The sequence below is a fragment of the Saccopteryx leptura genome, chromosome 8 (genome assembly GCF_036850995.1).
Source record: "Saccopteryx leptura isolate mSacLep1 chromosome 8, mSacLep1_pri_phased_curated, whole genome shotgun sequence".
NCBI lineage: Eukaryota > Metazoa > Chordata > Mammalia > Chiroptera > Emballonuridae > Saccopteryx > Saccopteryx leptura.
In genome coordinates, this window is record NC_089510.1 from 69,868,817 (window position 1) to 69,886,087 (window position 17,271).

Below are 17,271 nucleotides of genomic sequence, written 5' to 3' on the forward strand. Positions count from 1 at the left end.
AACCCTGGGCTTGCCTGGTCAAGGCACATACGAGAAGCAAGAAATGAACAACTAAAGTGAAGCAACTATGAATTCATACTTCTTGCTCCTCCCTTCTCCTCTGTGTAAAATTAATTACTAAATTCTTTTAAAAAAAAAAGTTAAACAAAAAAACCAATGATGGCGTGGCAAATGGAATAAATTGATGTTTCTCTTTCTCTGTCTCTTCCTCCTTCTCTCTCTCAGAATCAATTTTTTAAAAACTTAAGGACCTGGCCGGTTTGCTTAGCAGTAGAGAATCGGCCCAGCATGTGGAAGTCCTGGGTTCGATTCCCAGTTGGCACATAGGAGAAGCGACCATCTGCTTCTCCACCCTTCCCCCCCTCACCTTCCCATAGCCATGGCTTGAAGGTTTGAGCAAGTTGACCCTAGGCACTGGAGATGGCCTCAGGTGTTAAAATAGCTTGGTTGCTGAGCAGCGGAGCAGTGGCCCCAGATGGGCAGAGGATCATCCTGTAGGGAGTTTGCCGAGTGGATCCCTGTTGGGGGGCACATGTAGGAGTCTGTCTGTCTGTCTGCCTCCCTGCCTCTCACTTAATTAAAATAAGTAAATTTTAAAAAATAAAAAACTTTCATTAACAGCCATTTCAAATCCCACATCCTTCAGGAAGCCCTCCTAGCCTCCCCAAGCCCAGGAGGGGAGGCCAATGCCCCTGAGTTACTCTTGCAGCCTGTGTTGCCCTTGAGTAGAGCACCTGGTCTTGTAGTACTTGGACCCAGTGTCTTCTCAAAAGCAGGACCTCTCATCTGTCACTCATTCTGTTCCTTAGCCGATAGTACATACCCCCCTAGGTGCTGCATTATGCACAGTGGTTAGAGCGCAGGTGTCAGAGTCAGCTTTGGGTTCTAGTCTCAGTTCTGCTGATTCCTAGTTGTGCAGCCTGAGCAGTTTGGTTAGTAACCCTCTTGTGCTTCAGTTTCCTCAGCTATTGCTTCAGGCTGCTTCTCGGAGTTTCTAACAGGAGAATAGGGATTGGAGCTATGCTTTAAAAGGAGGCAGAATCTGCATCAGCAGATACCCCTTTGTGTAGCCAGGTGGAAAGTGGCAAGGAGCATTTAAACTAGCCATCATCAGCCTGACCTGTGGTGGCGCAGTGGGTAAAGCATCAACCCGGAATGCTGAGGTCACCAGTTTGAAACCCTGGGCTTGCCTGGTCAAGGCACATATGGGAGTTGATGCTTCTTGCTCCTCCCCCTTTCTCTCTCTCTCTCTCTTTCTCTCTTTTCCCTCTCTAAAATGAGTAAATAAAATTAAAAAAACAAAAAAACTAGTCATCATTAGTAAATTCTACTTGTGAATTTTTTTACCAGGCTCAGAATTGGTCTAATCTGCTGGTGAGTCCTTTAAGCTGTTAGTACCTTGGGCAGATTACCTTCTCTCAGGCTTGGTTTCCTCATCTGTAACAGGAAGAGTGATGCTTAATTTGCAGGGCCGTGGGGAATCCAAAGTAGTGTGTGTGAAGTGCAGGGGTCACTAGCTCAGCTGGGGCCCCGGGGCAAGGCACGGAGGAGAAGCAGTCAGTGAACAGCCTAAGTGCTGCAGCTACGAGTTGGAGCTTCTCATCTCTCTCCTTCCGTGTGTGTGTGTGTGTGTGTGTGTGTGTATCTCTCCAAAAATAAAGATGCAAATTAACAGGCATGTAACAGAATTCTTTTGGGCTTAGAGTCAAATTCTGTGGTAAACTTAGAAGAGAAAAAGTATCACTATAAGGTTCAAATACAGTTGATAGGCTTTTCAGATCAGTCGCACATGGTTCTACCCTACTTTGACCTTTTACCTACTCCATATATTAAAGGTGAATCATAAATTTATATCAAATAATCAGCAATTTTAATAGGCTAGATCAGTGGTAGTCAAACTGGTCCCTACCGCCCACTAGTGGGCGTTCCAGCTTTCATGGTGGGCGGTAGCAGAGCAACCAAAGTAGAAATAAAAAGATTGATTTAACTATCGTAAGTGGTTTTATAAAGATTTATTCTGCCAAACTTAGCGAAAATCTGACATAAAATACTTGGTAAGTAATTATTATTATATGCTTTAACTTGCTGTAACTGCTTTATAAATTTTATAAAGTAAAGTTACTTCCCTACTTTATAAATCACCATTACTGTAGAACCAGTAGGCAGTTAGAAAATTTTACTAATAGAGATACAAAAGTGGGCGGTAGGTATAAAAAGGTTGACTACCCCGGGCTAGATAGTAAATGACAGTGGCATAATTTTTTTTAAATGTCACTTGTTATCATCGTGGTACTTACCATTTGTATGTCATACTAGCTGAATGTCAGGCTTGCTTTGTTTTTCTTTTCCCCAGATGGTATATTACTTACGGTCATGAACTCATTTGGAAGAACAGGGAGCCTCTAGTGAAAATCTGGCATGAAATGAGGACTAATGGCCCCAAAAAAGGAGGTGGCTCTAAGTAACACTGGGGTTGGATGATACTGGTGCGTCTGGCCCATGCCACCTGAACACATCAGCCCTGGAGTGACCACAGCTTTGCTCCTGCCTGGAAGATACCCAGCAGCTAGCTTTCCCGGGATTTTAAACTGTGTCCTCAGTACATGTCTTATTAGAAAGTGAACTATGACAACGTTGTGAAATAAAGGTTTATATCTCTAGTTTGTAAACAGAGGGTGTGTGTCTTTTTTGAACAGCACTAATGCTGCCCAGAAATCTTGTTACATTTGATGTAGCTTGAGCCATGAACCTGGCAGGGTACACAGGGAGACCTGATGGGAAATCTAGACTTGCAGGGAAATCGAGAATGTCCCCGGTTTTTGCACATTGGCCTTTTCGCATTTCTGCTAAGCATTTACTCTTCCCTGCCTGCCCCTTTCCTGGGTTGATTAACAGGTAAAAGTTGACTATTTTTCTCTGACATGGTCTGAAACAACAGCTGCAGTATTTTCTAAATTTTCCCAAGAAAGGTAATATTTCCAGGCAGTGAGTGACAACACAAAAAGCGATTTTTAGGCTTTTGCATTCTAGGTTAAAATTGTAGCTTAACTGAGACTTGAAGTATCTTGGATAAATTCAGACGAGTCTGAGCCTAACTGCAGCTTACATTTGAAAATGTGTGTTCTTTGAATTGAAGCATCTTACCGAAATGGCAGGCTTTGGTCATCGTAATAGCTTCACTTCTGTGGGACTGACATGCTCTCATGATTGAGAATTATTTCTAGGAAATGCAATATGAGAATGTAAGGTTTTCTTGAGCAGATTTACAGGAGAGTTTATAGTGCTTTAGTGCCTCGAAAGGTTACACCATATCTTGTATCGCACTGGAGAGGAGCGAAGGCCCCAGTGTCCAGGTGCCGGGCACGGAGCACTGGGCGTTATGAAGGCGTGGGAGTCACACCCACTTCACAGTGTTGACAGCTGAATGGCAGCATGTCCTCAGAACATATGAATTGTCCAGGATTTGGCATTTCTTCACATCCTTTCACTAGACTCTTCTCTAGTGGGAAATGCCAGTTATTCTGACCAGGCAGAGGATTCTGTTCTAAACCTGTGTCCCTTCCAGGGAGAGGACTTTTTTAACCCAGCTCTCATTTTGCCAGTAGGTAGCCAGGGCAGTCAGTTGTGGGACCTGCCTGTCATACTGCTGTGCTTCGACATTTTTAAATACCTGATGCTAACAACTTCGCGACATACAGATGAGGCAAGAAATGCTTTTCAGAGATGGGATAGGGGGCTGTCACATGGATATTTCATATGGAGTTCAAAATGTCCTGCCAGGGGCAGACCAGGACAACAGTTTAGCGGACATGTTTCTTCTCCCTGCTTTCTGGTTAGAGGAGGAGCACTAAGATCAAGTCCCTAAAGCACTTCTGCCTGTTACCTCCTTCCATGAGGAGCCTTGGAGCAGCCAAGGTCCCACTTCCCTGAGGCCTTGGAGGTCAGTGCCCAACTCTGGAAACACAAGCTTTACTTACTGTCCACAGCTGTGGTAACTGTAGTGGTTCTAACATGGATCTCCCTGGTCTGGCCCCTTCTGCCTCTGGCTGGAGCCTATTCATTCCCACCCATTGGATGCCGTATTCCCACCAGGGATTGCCTCCCGCCCTCCAGTGTGAGTCCAGTCTCCCAGACCCCTTTCACTGCTCTTGGCTTTACCATGTCAAAAGCACGAGGCGTTGTTCCAAGCATACAGTAAGTGCCCTTTGTTTGATGAAGTAAACACATGAAGAGCTGCTTTTTTCCCCTATAGGAGTGATTATTTATTTATTTATATATTTATTTTACAGAGAGAGAGAGGGATAGACAGGGACAGACAGACAGGAACGGAGAGAGATGAGAAGCATCAATCATTAGTTTTTCATTGCGCATTGCAACACCTTAGTTCATTGATTGCTTTCTCATATGTGCCTTGACTGCAGGCCTTCAGCAGACCGAGTAACCCCTTGCTGGAGCCAGCGACCTTGGGTTCAAGCTGGTGGGCTTTTCCTCAAACCAGATGAGCCCGTGCTCAAGCTGGCGACCTCGGGGTCTCGAACCTGGGTCCTCTGCATCCCAGTCCGATGCTCTATCCACTGCACCACCGCCTGGTCAGGCCAGGAGTGATTATTTTAGTCACCAAATCTATACTGCTTACAAAAATTTGGGGATATTTCAAAATGAATACAAAATGATAAAATAAAAAAAAAAAGCATTTGACTTTTTTTATTAAACAAGAACATCAGAAAAGCAAATGACAAGTCAAAGAAAGTTGTTTGATTATGCAAATGAGATGCAAAACCAACTTCATTGGTGAAAATGCACTATAGAAAAGACAAAGTACTGGAGTATGCACGTCCCCTGATCCCCTAATTTTTGTGTGCAGTTTTAGGTGGCTAACTCAGGGCCCTGGTAGTGAGGTCACACGAAGGCAACTTGCTCCATCTGGAGAGCATCTGAATATCCCAGTGTCTTCACAGTGCACTTCTCTCCAGGAGCCTCTGGCCAGGGCAGGCACTGTGTCCTTTGCTGTGACTTCACGGCTAAGACAGTGGTTTGGAAGAGGGTCCTGTTTTGTGCAAATACAGCCGGCGCTGTATTTGCAGCCCTTTCTGAGATTCAACACCTTGGGTACCATCCAAGAATATGCTTTAAATGGAACTGTGGGTGATACCATCCAAGTATATGCTTTAAATGGAACTGTGGATGAGTGCTATTTCATTAGTGGTTTTAGTGTAATTGATCTGCAGTGAGCACCCAGGCTATGTGTCAAACATTCAGGAAACATTTGATTGTAGCCAGGAAGCTGTTTCTGGTACTGTACTTGCATGCTAGACTGACTTGGAGGGCTACCAAATTTAGCTTTGCAATAAAACAAGAATGTAGGCCCAAGAGGGAAGGGAACATTTGTACTATAGTGGCCAAAGATTTGTGACAGTTTTATAAACAAAAGCCTTTGACTATGCTTTAAAATTAGGGATTTTAGAGCCCCCGGAAAGGTCAGTGAGGGCTAATACCAGTTCTCAATGAAAACTGGAGTGATTGTCACAAATTTAGCACTGTAGGCAAATAGTTGGGTGACTCACAGGCTGATTCAAACATGTGTTCTCTGGAAAGAATCGCCCCCAGTTTTCTCTGGGACCCCCACCCCCATCGCTGCACCTCTGCGCGCCTGCCCCCGCGGTGCAGCTTGTAAATGCGGCAGCCACCCGCGGTCCCTGAGACAAACGCCCCCGCGGAGGCGTGCTGTCCCTAGTGCTAGCTCAGGGCGATCCACAAGGAACTGTCAACATCCGACCCTCGCCCTTTGCGGAGCCAGCCCTGATTTATAAGATAATATTTAGGAAATTTTGTATTAAATCATGCAACATTCTAAAAGTTGGACAATTGTCAATGCCTCCAGGCGGTTTCGTCTCCTCCGGGCCCCCCGTCCCCATCCCCGCTTCTGCGCCCTTCCAGTCGCGCGCTCCTGCCCGGCTCGCGCTTCGCTCCAGCTGTGCACACGCGGGTCCCAGTCCCACCTCCCCGGGCTGTCACGGAGTCTTCCCACCTCTCATATGGCCACCCCCCGCCAAGGGGCAGTGCTGCGGCGGCGCGGGGAGGACCGCGGGGGCGGGGCCGCTGGGCGGGGGCGGGGCGGCCCGAGCGCGGGGAGCGGAGCGGCGGGCGCGGGGTCGCCATGGCGTGGCCCTGCATCAGCCGCCTCTGCTGCCTGGCGCGGCGCTGGAACCAGCTGGACCGCTCCGATGTGGCGGTGCCGTTGACCCTGCACAACTACTCGGACCTCGAGAGCGAGGAGCCGGGCCCTGGCGGTGCCACCTCGCGCGCGGGCGCGTGCCCCGCAGGAGTCCGAGACCCCGGTCGGGACGTGCCGCTCACTCAGTACCAGCGGGACTTTGGCGCGTGGCCCGCGCCTGTGGGGCCCAGAGATGCGACGCAGGGCCGCCGGCTGGGGGCAGGAGGCCGCAGGGGCAAGTCCTCCGCACCCATAGGCCGGGGGATCTACGTGCTCCCCATCGGCGATGCGGACACGGCTGCAGCGGCGACCACATCGTACAGGTATGGGGCCGCGGCGTGGGAGCGCGCCGTGTCCAGACCCCGTGGGCGGAGGAAATCGGGGCCGGGAGCTGTGAGGACCAGGGTGGGTAGGGGAGTGGGGGCGCCGGGATCCCCCATTTCACACGACTTCAAGAGCGGCAGGCAGCCTGGGAGGTCATCCCCTTTGGTCCCTGGGCGCAGCAGGCGTCTCCTTCGCTGCTCCCTGAGCAGCCTCAAGAGTGAATGAGCAAGCGCCTCCGCTGACGGGGAGCTCACTTCCTCACTCCCAGCCCGCACCCATTTGGGCTGCACGGCCAGAAAGTCCTGCCTTCGATTAAGTTAAAATCTATTTCCCTTTAACTACTACCAGGTGGGTCCAGCCGTAAGAGAGGTGCGCGCAGGCGGATGGACTGAGCTCCCTCTGGCCAGTGCCCTCTGTGGAGTGGTTGGTGGTGAGGCCCAAGCAGGGGCCGAGTGGGTGATCCCCCTTGGGGTCCCACTGAGGGCCGCTGACTTGGCTTTCATTGAGGACAGGTCTGTGGGTCCTCCCCACGCACACCCACTCCCAGCTCGGCCCCTGGACACCAAAGGGCTTTCTCCCTCCTTTCTTTCATTACAAAAGTCATACATACTTACTGTAGAAAAATGGGAAATTACAGAAATAACCCCACCACAACCTGGTAGTTATTTCTAATCCCTAACATTCATTTGAATGCATGTTCATTTATAATTACATATTACAAGGTTAGCTTCTTACTGTACGTGTTGTGGAGGTCTGTCCATGTTACTAGATATCCTTCTACAACATGGATTTTTAATAGATGTGCAATATTGTTTCCTATGGATATGCATTTATCTATCTACCTACCCAAATACTATTAATCTACTTTCATGCCATTGAATATTTAGTGTTTCCAATCCGTTCCTTTGATCCAATTACTTCCAGGAATTTTCCCTATGTAGGAGAGAGCTAAGAAATACAAGGGCTTTTGCAACATTGCACAGAAGATGGAAACAACACCCCCCCCCCCAAGCGCCCCCCCAGGCCTGCTGAAGGAGGGGGCTCGTTAATTATAGCTCCACCATAGGGTGGGCTACTGGGAAGCCCAGGATGTACTGATAACAGAAGCTCTTCAGTAGGTCCATGTTAGACCGGCAAGATGCAAAACAGCATGCCTGCTACTATTTGCATTTTCTTTTCTTTTTCTTTTCTTTTTTGAGAGAAGGGGCAGGGAGAGAGAGAGAGACAGGAACATCAGCTGCTTCTGTATGTGCCCTGACGGGAATTGAACCGGCAACCTCCATGCTCTGGGATACTCCAACCAACCCAAATATCTGGCCAGGGTTTAATTTATCTGATTTTTTAAAAAAAAAGAGGAAAGGAGAGGGAAGGGAGAAGGGAAGCATTTGTTGTACCACTCAGTTGTGTATTTTTATTTATGTTTTTGTATTTTTCCAAAGTTAGAAGCCGGGAGGCAGTCAGACAGACTCCCGCATGTGCCCCACCGGGATCCACCGGGCATGCCCACCAGGGGGCGATGCTCTGCCCATCTGGGGCGTTGCTCTGTTGCAACCAGAGCCATTCTAGTGCCTGAGGCAGAGGCCATGGAGCCACCCCCAGCGCCCAGGCCAACTTTGCTCCAATGGAGCCTTGGCTGCAGGAGGGGAAGAGAGAGACAGAGAGAAAGGAGAGGGGGAGGGGTGGAGAAGCAGATGGGTGCTTCTCCTGTGTGCCCTGGCCGGGAATCGAACCCGGGACTCCTGCATGCCAGGCCAATGCTCTACCACTGAGCCAACCGGCCAGGGCCTTCAATTGTGCATTTTTTGTTTGCTTCCCATGTGTGTCTTGACTGGGGATTGAACCTGCGACCTTGTTTCAGGAGGACAATCTTAACCAACTGAGCTAACCATCAGGGCTATTTGCATTTTCAAAAGAGGTATTGATATACACACATCTGCTCGAATAAGCATAGGATATCTCTGGATGGATGGTAAACTTTGTGAGGAGGGTGGATGCTGCCAGAGAAGGATGGAGACGAGTGACTTTTCACTTTACTCTGTCTCTTGAACTATCGGTTTTTTGTTTTGTTTTGTTGTTTTTTTAAACAGCCAGACCAGTGCTGGCACGCTGGATAGAGTGTCGACCTGGGATGCTGAAGTCCCAGGTTTGAAACCCCAAGGTCGCTGAGCATGAGCTCATCTAGCTTGAGCACAGGCTTGCTGGCTTGAGCATGGCAACATGATCCCAGGGTCGCTGGCAGGAGTGTCAAGATTGCTGGCTTGAGCCCCAGGTTGCTGGCTTGAGCACGAGGTCACTCAACTCGAGCTCCCCCCCACCCAAGGCAGGTATGAGAAGCAATCAATGAACATCTAAAGTGACACAACTACAAGTTGATTTTTCTCACCTCTCCCTTCCTGTCTCAAAAACAACAACAAACAGATATAGGTGTCGGGGCACATACAAGAGTCAGCCAGTGAGTGGAGAGGTAGGTGGGTAGTGGGTTGATGTTTCTCTCTCCGTTCCTCTCACTATAAAAGTCAATAAAAAAGATCCAGAATTTCTAAAAAAATAAAGTCTTTTTAAGAGAAAAAGATAACTTCTGTGATAAGCATCCTTATAACTAAATCTTTGCTCCTACCATAATTTAGTATAAATTCCCACCTGTGGAATTAAAGGGGTAAACAGGTGAACTTGCCACTTCAGTTTTATTTTTGAATCAACTGTATTAAGGTTTAATTTTTTTATTTTTATTTTTTTTTTACAGAGACAGAGTCAGAGAGAGGGATAGATAGGGACAGACAGACAGGAATGAAGAGAGATGAGAAGCATCAATCATCAGTTTTTCGTTGCGACACCTTAGTTGTTCATTGACCGTGGGGCTACAGCAGACCGAGTAACCCCTTGCTCAAGCCAGTGACCTTGGGTCCAAGCTGGTGAGCTTTGCTCAAACCAGATGAGTCCACACGCTCAAGCTAGCGACCTCGGGGTCTCGAACCTGGGTCCTCCACATCCCAGTCCGACGTTCTATCCTCTGTGCCGCTGTCTGGTCAGGCAGGTATAATTTTTATATAGTAAAATTCATCCATTTATTATCAAGACATGTAAAACAGCCCTGGCCAGGTGGCTTAGTTGGTTAGAGCATCTTCCTGATATGCTAACATTGTGGGTTCAATTCCCTGGTCAGGGCACATAGAAGAGTCAACCAATGAAAGTATGAGTAAAGTGGAGCAGTGGGTCAATGTTTTATTTTTTTCTCTCCTTATATCTCTAAAATCAGTAAATAAAACAAAACAAAACGACACGTAGATCTTTCCGTCTCCCCAGAAGCTTCTTCATGGGCCTGCAGTTTTTCAGAACTTGATGCTGAGGGAGGGTGGTTGTTGCAGGCAGTTGTGGCCACATGATCTCAGCTGGAGCATGTCGGGGGCGAGGCCGAAGGTGGTGGGTTCTGACTGCTGCACCACAGGCCCCGAGCCAGCTGGGGGGCCTGACCGGTGAGGTCTGGAAGGTCAGAGGTCCAGGCTGTGCAGTGTCCCCACAGGGCTGATGCTCCAGGTGCCACGAGCAGGACAAGGGGAGGTGCTTGCGGGGAGCAGCTTCAGCTCAAGGAAGGAAGTCCTTTCTAATAATCAGAACTGACTGCGGATGGAGCAGCTGCCTTGTGTGTTATGACTGCTAGCTGAGATGTTCACAGAGGCTAGGCTTTTAGAAACAGTCCCTCACCTGTGCTGAGCAGATGGCAGATGGCAGCTGAACGTCCTGCTGGGTCCTCCCTGCTCCAGTGATACCACGGGCACTAGTTATCACTCTGCTTAGCATCTACTGGGCACCGGCTCAGGACTTCCCACCAGGATCTCCCGGGCCTCACAGCAACCCTCTAGAATCGGTTCAGTTCTTGCTGTCCCCATTCTGCCAGGGAGGAGCCTGACCGGTTGGTACAAGGTTCCACAGAGAAGCTGGGGGTCCCAAGTGTGTCGCCTTAGAGACCAAATCTGTGCCCAGTGGGCCCTAAATGCTGCCTCCTCTGAGTCACTTGGTTTCTTAAACAGCATCCTGCAGTGGTGCCTCACTTCCTCATGGATAAACCTGGTAGGTCACTGGCCTCTGCCCCTCTTATCTGTGAAGCAGAAATAACACGAACTTGGCTGCCTGTCCCCCCCACCCCCCATCCCCCTCCAGACACAGGATCACTGCTGAACCTGGCTCCCAGCACCAGGCCAGCGGCCTCTGGGACCCGCCACCTCCTAGCTCGAGAGCCAGGCACGAGCAAGCCTTCCTGCAAGATGCGCCTAAGTGAACTGTTCCTCAAAGATGTCAGAGTAGTCATGGCCACTTCACCCCGCAGGTCCGGCCCGGCCCCCGTGTGGGAACTGCCCTGCCTCACGTGCTTGGCCAGGTGGGCACAGTGGGCTGGCCCACAGGCAGCCCGGTGCCCTCCTCTCGGAGCCTCCTCTCCAGAACTCCGTGCCTGCTGGTCCGCACCTTGGCCCAGGTTCTAGCCCTCCCAGCTTCTAGAAGAGTTCCTTGCGCAGTCATCGCCCTCTTTCTTCCCTTCCTGGCGAGTCAGCGGAGGGGCCAGCTGCTAGAAGTACCACAGGACTTGACTCCTACTTTTCCAAGTGCCCAACAGGAAGGCTCACAACTTTGTGCATGTGATATAGTAGCCTCACTTTTCAGCAGAGGAAATGAAGACTCAGAAATTAAGGGATTTGTCTGAAGCCACGTTGGACTGAGAACCAGGCCTCCAGATCCTGGGTCCTGGGCTCTCTGAGTTGCCCTGGGCGGCCCCCTGCCTCTCAGTCGGAGGGATTAAGCCCTCAGGGTCCAGCTGAGGCCCCCGTGAGGAGGACAATGGTAGAACCTGTGTGGTTAAGGGAGGCACAGTGGCTTTGGCTAGTCCTCCATCTTACTATCTTTTTGGTCGGAGTTTTGAGTGTGCCTTCCTCTCCTGCAGTCACCAGGTCCTCTGATTGCTGTTGGGTCCTCTCTGTGTCCCTGCTCCGGCCCCTTACCTGGGCCCTGGCCCCAGCCCTGTCCCAGGAGCAGCGGCCACAGGCACCCTCCAGCCCAGCTCTGGTTGCTTCCTGCTCTGGGGTCCCCACAGCCACCCTGGGGCAGCAGCTTGGGATGCCAAGCCCAAGGCCCAGCCCCGTTTGGGGACAGGTCACACCCAGAGGAGGACACGCTTCCCCAGAAGAGTCCAAGCAGCAGATGGCTCAGGCAGCCGGTCCTCGGAGCCGTGCAGCTTCAGAGCACAAAGGGTCCGAGGGCCCGGCCAGCTCTCCTCCTGGCACCCGAGTGCTGACCACAGACACAGCTGCTCCCTGCACATGCAGCCCGCTGGGTGGGCCCAGCTGCGCCGCGCTAAGGAGAAAAGGCGGCTTTGTTGAGCTCGGGGCCTGAAAGCTGTCCAGGGCTGTGGGTGGAAGAGACAGGAGTGGACCCAGTCCCCATGTGCGTGTGCTCCGGCCAGCTGGACACTTTTCCATAGAACATGGCCTCGGCCAGGGGCTCCTGTGGACAGGTTTTTTTGTTATTGTTCAGAGGATTTGAGGAATTGTCTTCATCAAAAGACTGCTCTTCCGGAGACACGGAGCAAGCGGTGCGAGCCGTCACCTCCCTGCAGGGAGCGGGCTCTGCCGGTTGCACCACCTCCCTGCACCTGCTCAGGGCAGAGCCACGCAGGAAAGCCAGAGCACCGTGCAGGCTGTATGACGGTCACTTTGATTTATTCTCTTTTGCAGGAGTTAATAAGATAAATTACTAAAAACTAAACATAACATTGAACCTATTTTCCTGGGTATGAAGGATTTGGCTGTGCTGGGTGCTCTCCTGGGCAGCGCCTCCTCTGGACGTAGGGCCAGCGGTGACCCAAGCCGGAGTGAGCAGCCTTCACTGGTGCGAGGCCCCTAGGGAGGCCCCTTGAACGTGGCCTGGAGACGACACAGAGAAGCACTGGGTGGGAGCGCTGGGAGCAGCTTTGTGCCATAGGACCAACACACAGCAGCTTTGGGCCGAGTAAGGTCCACGTGCTGACTGAGCTCTTTCCTAACTCGCTGTGCAGCACGAGCCAGTCGCTCCTCTGTAACACGGGAGGCAAGTTTCCGCTGCTGCTTCCTTCAGGCATCAGGCACAGCTGGGCTGGCTGTGGCAGGCGGGCTAGACACGCCTCTCCACTGGCCGCACCTGGGGAGTTCGCTTCCTCTGCTGGTTCGTGTTTGTGAGGAGAAAAGAGCTCCGGGAGCCGAAGCCAGGTCTCAGCAGTGGGCACGGCCAGGAATGCTCCGAGAAGGCCAGGAATGCTCCGAGGAGGCCAGGAATGCTCTGAGAAGTGCAGGGCAAGGGCAGTGTTCCCTGCAGGGGCAGGGCAGGGGTGGCTGACCTCGAGCAAGGTTGTGACTTTGTTCTCTGTCCCAGACAGGAATTCCAGGCCTGGACTGGAGTGAAGCCATCAAGATCCACAAAGGCAAAACCCACCCCAGTTATCACGACCCACAGCTCCAGATGGGACGGCAGCCCTGGGGCGGGCTTCCAGGTCAGCCCGAAGTGGGTGCTGCAGGGCAGAGGGCGGGCACCTGGCTCACGGGGGCATGGGAACAGGCCTTTTTTATTTTTCCAGGTTAGGGACTAGCAGTCAGATTTAATGGTGTCAAATGGCATTATGGCTGGGGCACCCAGCTGCCTCTCAATAAACAAAACCGAGTTCCTCCTTCGTCGTGGGGCAGGTCCCCTAGTATTGGCTTCTCTGGTGAGCAGGGTGCCTCTTTCCCTCCTAAGTCTCCATCTTAGCCTCCGCCACTAGCAGCAGTGACAGGCATTTGTGTAAGAGAAGACAGAAGGGAGGTGGGAGCTATTCAGCTTCCTGATCCCATGAAAAGGAGGCTTCGGGGAGCAGAATGGAAGGTCCATGTGCCATGTGTGTCCTACTAATGCAGTGACCTGCCCACTGCTGACACGTTCCCCACGGACCCTTAGGTTAGCAGTCTTCACTCTTGGAGGACAAAGCGAAGGTTGGGAGGAGGGAATTATCTTCCTGGAGCTGGGGGAGGGGCAAAGTGAAGGAAGAGGCCCACTGATAACGTGGCCCGTTCCTCTTGTCAGGTCCCTGAGGTGAGGAAGAAGTTCGCTCCTAACCCCTCAGCCATCTTTCAGGCTCCAGCTCCCCGGATCCTCAACGTGTGACTGCCCGCGGAGCGGAGTGCAGAGACTGGGCGAGATCTCAGCCGACAGCCCCCGCTGTCAGGGGGGAGGGTCCTGCTTCCTCACCCTGGGCACCAGGCCCGGCACAGATGGACATGGCACCGCCAGCTCAACCCTGGACCTCAGCCACCCTCTGCTTCCTCAGGAAGAGTGTGGAGGCTTCTGATCTTTTATAAAATTGCCTCTTTGAGCCACCCTTCAGTTTTTAAATCTGAAGAACTTGAGGATCAATTCTGCTATGAACTGAATTGGTCCAGGGGGCTGAGGCATATGGACACAACAGACCCCTGAAAGGACCAGTCACGGTCACCTTGTTTTCCCAGGCCGCACGATAATTTTATAACCTGTCGTAACCCAAGGTGATGTCCTTGAGTTTTCCTACAAATGGCTTCAAATGTTCAAGTTGTAGAAGATACCTTAGGTTATCACCTGCATGTGATTCGAAACAACCAGGAAGTTTACAAAAAAACCCCATTATCAGTCACAGGGTGTCAATTTCAAGGACAGACCTTTATGGCCCGGATGACCCTTATGTTTTAACAAAGCATTTCTTGGGATGAGTGCTTGAAGAATTGAATGAATGAATGCCAATTACCTTGTGGAATGTTTTTGAGCCCACATTTTATTACTAATTCCAAGTTTTTTCCTTTAACATATTGATAACTAGAAGGGAACTATACCATCTACACTAAGAATTGGGAGCTTTTCTTTTTTTTTAAAGAAGAATGCAGCATCAGCCTCACTCCCTCAAAGACCTAACAGGGGTCCCCAAACTTTTTACACAGGGGGCCAGTTCATTGTCCCTCAGACCGTTGGAGGGCCACCACATACAGTGCTCCTCTCACTGACCACCAATGAAAGAGGTGCCCCTTCCGGAAGTGCGGCGGGGGCCGGATAAATGGCCTCAGGGGGCCGGATGCGGCCCGCGGGCCGTAGTTTGGGGATGCCTGCTTAGAACATCATCCTCACCAGTGGTTTTCAACCTTTTTACACTGGGAACTGGTGAAAACAGATTTATTTCAGGGACCATTCGCTTACTTCGTCATAAGCGAATTTGACGAAGATCGCTGGTTCTATAATCTTCATGCATCAGGGCGCTAACTCCTTCTCAGAGAGCGGGTGAAAACCCTGCTCTACAGCAACCCTCACTCCCAAGCCCGCCTGCTCCAGCGATGGCGCTCGCTGCCTGTGGAGGATGTGCATTTTGTCTTTGGAAAGCTCTTCTCTGTAAATTCCATCCAGTGTGGCCACGGCCGGGGGTGGGGGGGCAAGTCTGGTCCCCTCTGCACAGCAACCCTTCAAACCCAGGAAGGAGGACGCCCGTCATGAAGATCAGAGGCAGTCGGCCAGTCGTGGTAAGGAAACTCAAGGGGTTCCCTTGGGAGCTTCATCCCTCTCCAGCCCATGAGTGGCTCCAGTCAGGAGCACTTGCTGAGGCCACAGGAGGTGGCACTTGGGTCTGAGACCCACCCGAGTGGAGGCGGGGCTGTTCCCAGCTCAGGCTGCAAGGGCGCCGACACTCGGAGGGGCCAGCTCTGGCAGGCTCGGCCCTTCCCCTCACCCCAGCAAAAAAAAGGGTTGGAGAATCATTTTAAAGGGAAAACCAAAAGCATATGCCGACACAGAGGGTTCTGTTGTTTCAGACGTCACTGGTTTGCATGTTAGATGTTTCTAAAAGAGAGACTGCGGGCAGAGCACTGTGGGAAGTGCACAGATTAACGGAACGAGCTCAGATTTTACTAAAACGTGCCATTTCAATTTGTTATTTCTTTAATTATAAACGAGCACCTTCTGTGACTTCCTTCAGCCTCCCCACGAAAATAAGGACTTTAATGTCTGACGAGTGCTGCTGGTTTCCCTGTAGAGCCCTCGCTTTGGGCTGCGGTCCACACCAGTGTTATATGCAGTCTTTCACAAAATCTACCAAACTCGCCTCTGTCACAGTTACCCCCATTGTCAGGACTCTAGGGTAAAACGGCTGTCTTTGAAGGTAGTCTTGGGCTCAGATCAGCTAGTGACTTCTCCACTCACTAGCTGTGAGCAGTAAGCTTTCGTCTTCTTGTCTGCGAAATGAGGCTAATCCCCCGCCTCGCTCGAGTCTGTGTGCCTGTGCAGTGCCTAGCACAGTGAGCACTGGCAGGGCGCAGCTGCTGTGATCACGCTCCCCGCCCAGCACCCTGTCCCTGCCCCAGGGGGCCGGCTGTTCTGAGGCACAGCTCTGACGGTCCCTCTCATAGACCCTGCCTGTCACACCGCCCAGGGGACAGTGCCCCCCAACCCCCAGAGCCTTCTTTTGCCACTGGGTCTGCTGTACCTGGTGGGGATAAGGTGGGCCTGCCTCTTCGTGGCATACTTGCATGTCCAAGAACCTTTCTGGATTTCACTAGAACAGAAGGCTTTTCAAACACCCCAACCTGATAACCACCCTTACTAGACAGACTTCATTATTAGGAGATCTGGATTCTGAAGAAATCTTCCCCTTACTCACTCTAGGTCCTAGTTAAGGCACACTGTGTTACTAGAGTGGCTTTAAGAAGCAACTGCGACAACAGTCTCTACTATGAGGTCCCAACCTGTGTCCCACACATGTACTGTACGCTGACGAAGATGGGAGGAAATGCACTATGGCGGTTACCCTAAGATGGGAATTTATGGGCCCCAGCCGGTTGGCTCAGCAGTAGAGCATCGACCCGGCGTGTGGAAGTCCCAGGTTCGATTCCCAGTCAGGGCACACAGGAGAAGCGCCCATCTGCTTCTCCACCCTTCCCGCTCTTCCTCTCTGTCTCTCTCTTCCCCTCCCACAGCTATGGCTCAAAAAGTTTGAGCAAATTGGCACTGGGCACTGAGGATGGCTCCATGGCCTCACCTCAGGTGCTTCGTTACCTAGCAACAAAGCAATGGTCCCAGATGGGCGGAGCATCACCCCCTAGTGGGCTTGCTGATTGGATCCTGGTCAGGGTGCATGTGGGAGTCTGTCTCTGTTGCCCCTCCTCTCACTTAATAAATAAATAAAAGGGGATTTACAGGTAATTTTAAGTTTTTTACACTTTATTATGTTTACTAAAGTTTCTATAATAAGAATTTTTGTATTAACTCTGTAAAGAGAAGATTTTAAAAATAAAAAAACCTGTTCAATCTGTTAGCTAATTTCAGCCAAAAGATGGAGTTCAATATTAGGATTCGTAGCTGAAGTGCACACTGCCGGCAGCCTCCTGCGGCTGCACGGCCACCAGGGGGAGCCCGCAAAGTCCTCTGTGTCCCTCCGAGCAAGGGCCCACCTCTGTGCCCTGTAGTGCTTCAAACTCAGAAAACCCATCACAAATACTAACACTTCCATACCTGTAATAACTCCAGGATTTTAGGCCAAATTCCAAAACGCCGCTTTTGAGGAAGCCTTGCCCTGCTGGCCAGTGGCCTGCAGCCCACCCTGGGCACATGGGGGAACTTCCCTTTCAGCAGGGTCAACACTGCCAGCCCCTCTCAGTTCCTTCAGCCAGGAGTCCCCAGCCAAGGCACTGCCTGTGACAGGGATCGTACTGTCTGCTCCGCGGCTC

General features: G+C 51.1%; 2 protein-coding genes across 4 annotated transcripts in view; both read left to right on the top strand.

Annotated features, from left to right (window-relative positions):
* Nucleotides 1-2,669, top strand: part of PARL (presenilin associated rhomboid like) — a 43,530-nt gene extending 40,861 nt beyond the window's left edge. For both annotated transcript variants that reach the window (XM_066347572.1, XM_066347573.1), the window contains one exon: nt 2,354-2,669. In XM_066347572.1, the coding sequence (XP_066203669.1) occupies nt 2,354-2,465 (112 nt within the window). In that variant the 3' untranslated portion in view covers nt 2,466-2,669. The remainder of the gene's footprint in view (nt 1-2,353) is intronic.
* A 3,464-nt stretch (nt 2,670-6,133) lies between these two features.
* MAP6D1 (MAP6 domain containing 1) lies at nt 6,134-16,731 on the top strand. Of its 2 annotated transcripts, none has more exons than XM_066347654.1 (3): nt 6,134-6,537; nt 12,935-13,052; nt 13,619-16,731. In XM_066347654.1, exons 1-3 carry the CDS (start codon nt 6,158-6,160, stop codon nt 13,697-13,699), a joined length of 579 nt encoding a protein of 192 aa, XP_066203751.1. In that variant the 5' UTR covers nt 6,134-6,157; the 3' UTR covers nt 13,700-16,731. The 2 variants fall into 2 exon arrangements, with proteins under 2 accessions (XP_066203751.1, XP_066203753.1); XM_066347656.1 differs by having other exon boundaries at nt 13,670-16,731.
* Nucleotides 16,732-17,271: the final 540 nt, after the last annotated feature.

Bases quoted from the DNA above. Each gene is read 5' to 3' on its own strand.
- MAP6D1 (XM_066347654.1), top strand. From the start codon at position 6,158: ATGGCGTGGCCCTGCATCAGCCGCCTCTGCTGCCTGGCGCGGCGCTGG. The intron at 6,538-12,934 runs GTATGGGGCCGC...TCTCTGTCCCAG, and splicing joins GCGGCGACCACATCGTACAG to ACAGGAATTCCAGGCCTGGA. The intron at 13,053-13,618 runs GTCAGCCCGAAG...TCCTCTTGTCAG, and splicing joins GCCCTGGGGCGGGCTTCCAG to GTCCCTGAGGTGAGGAAGAA.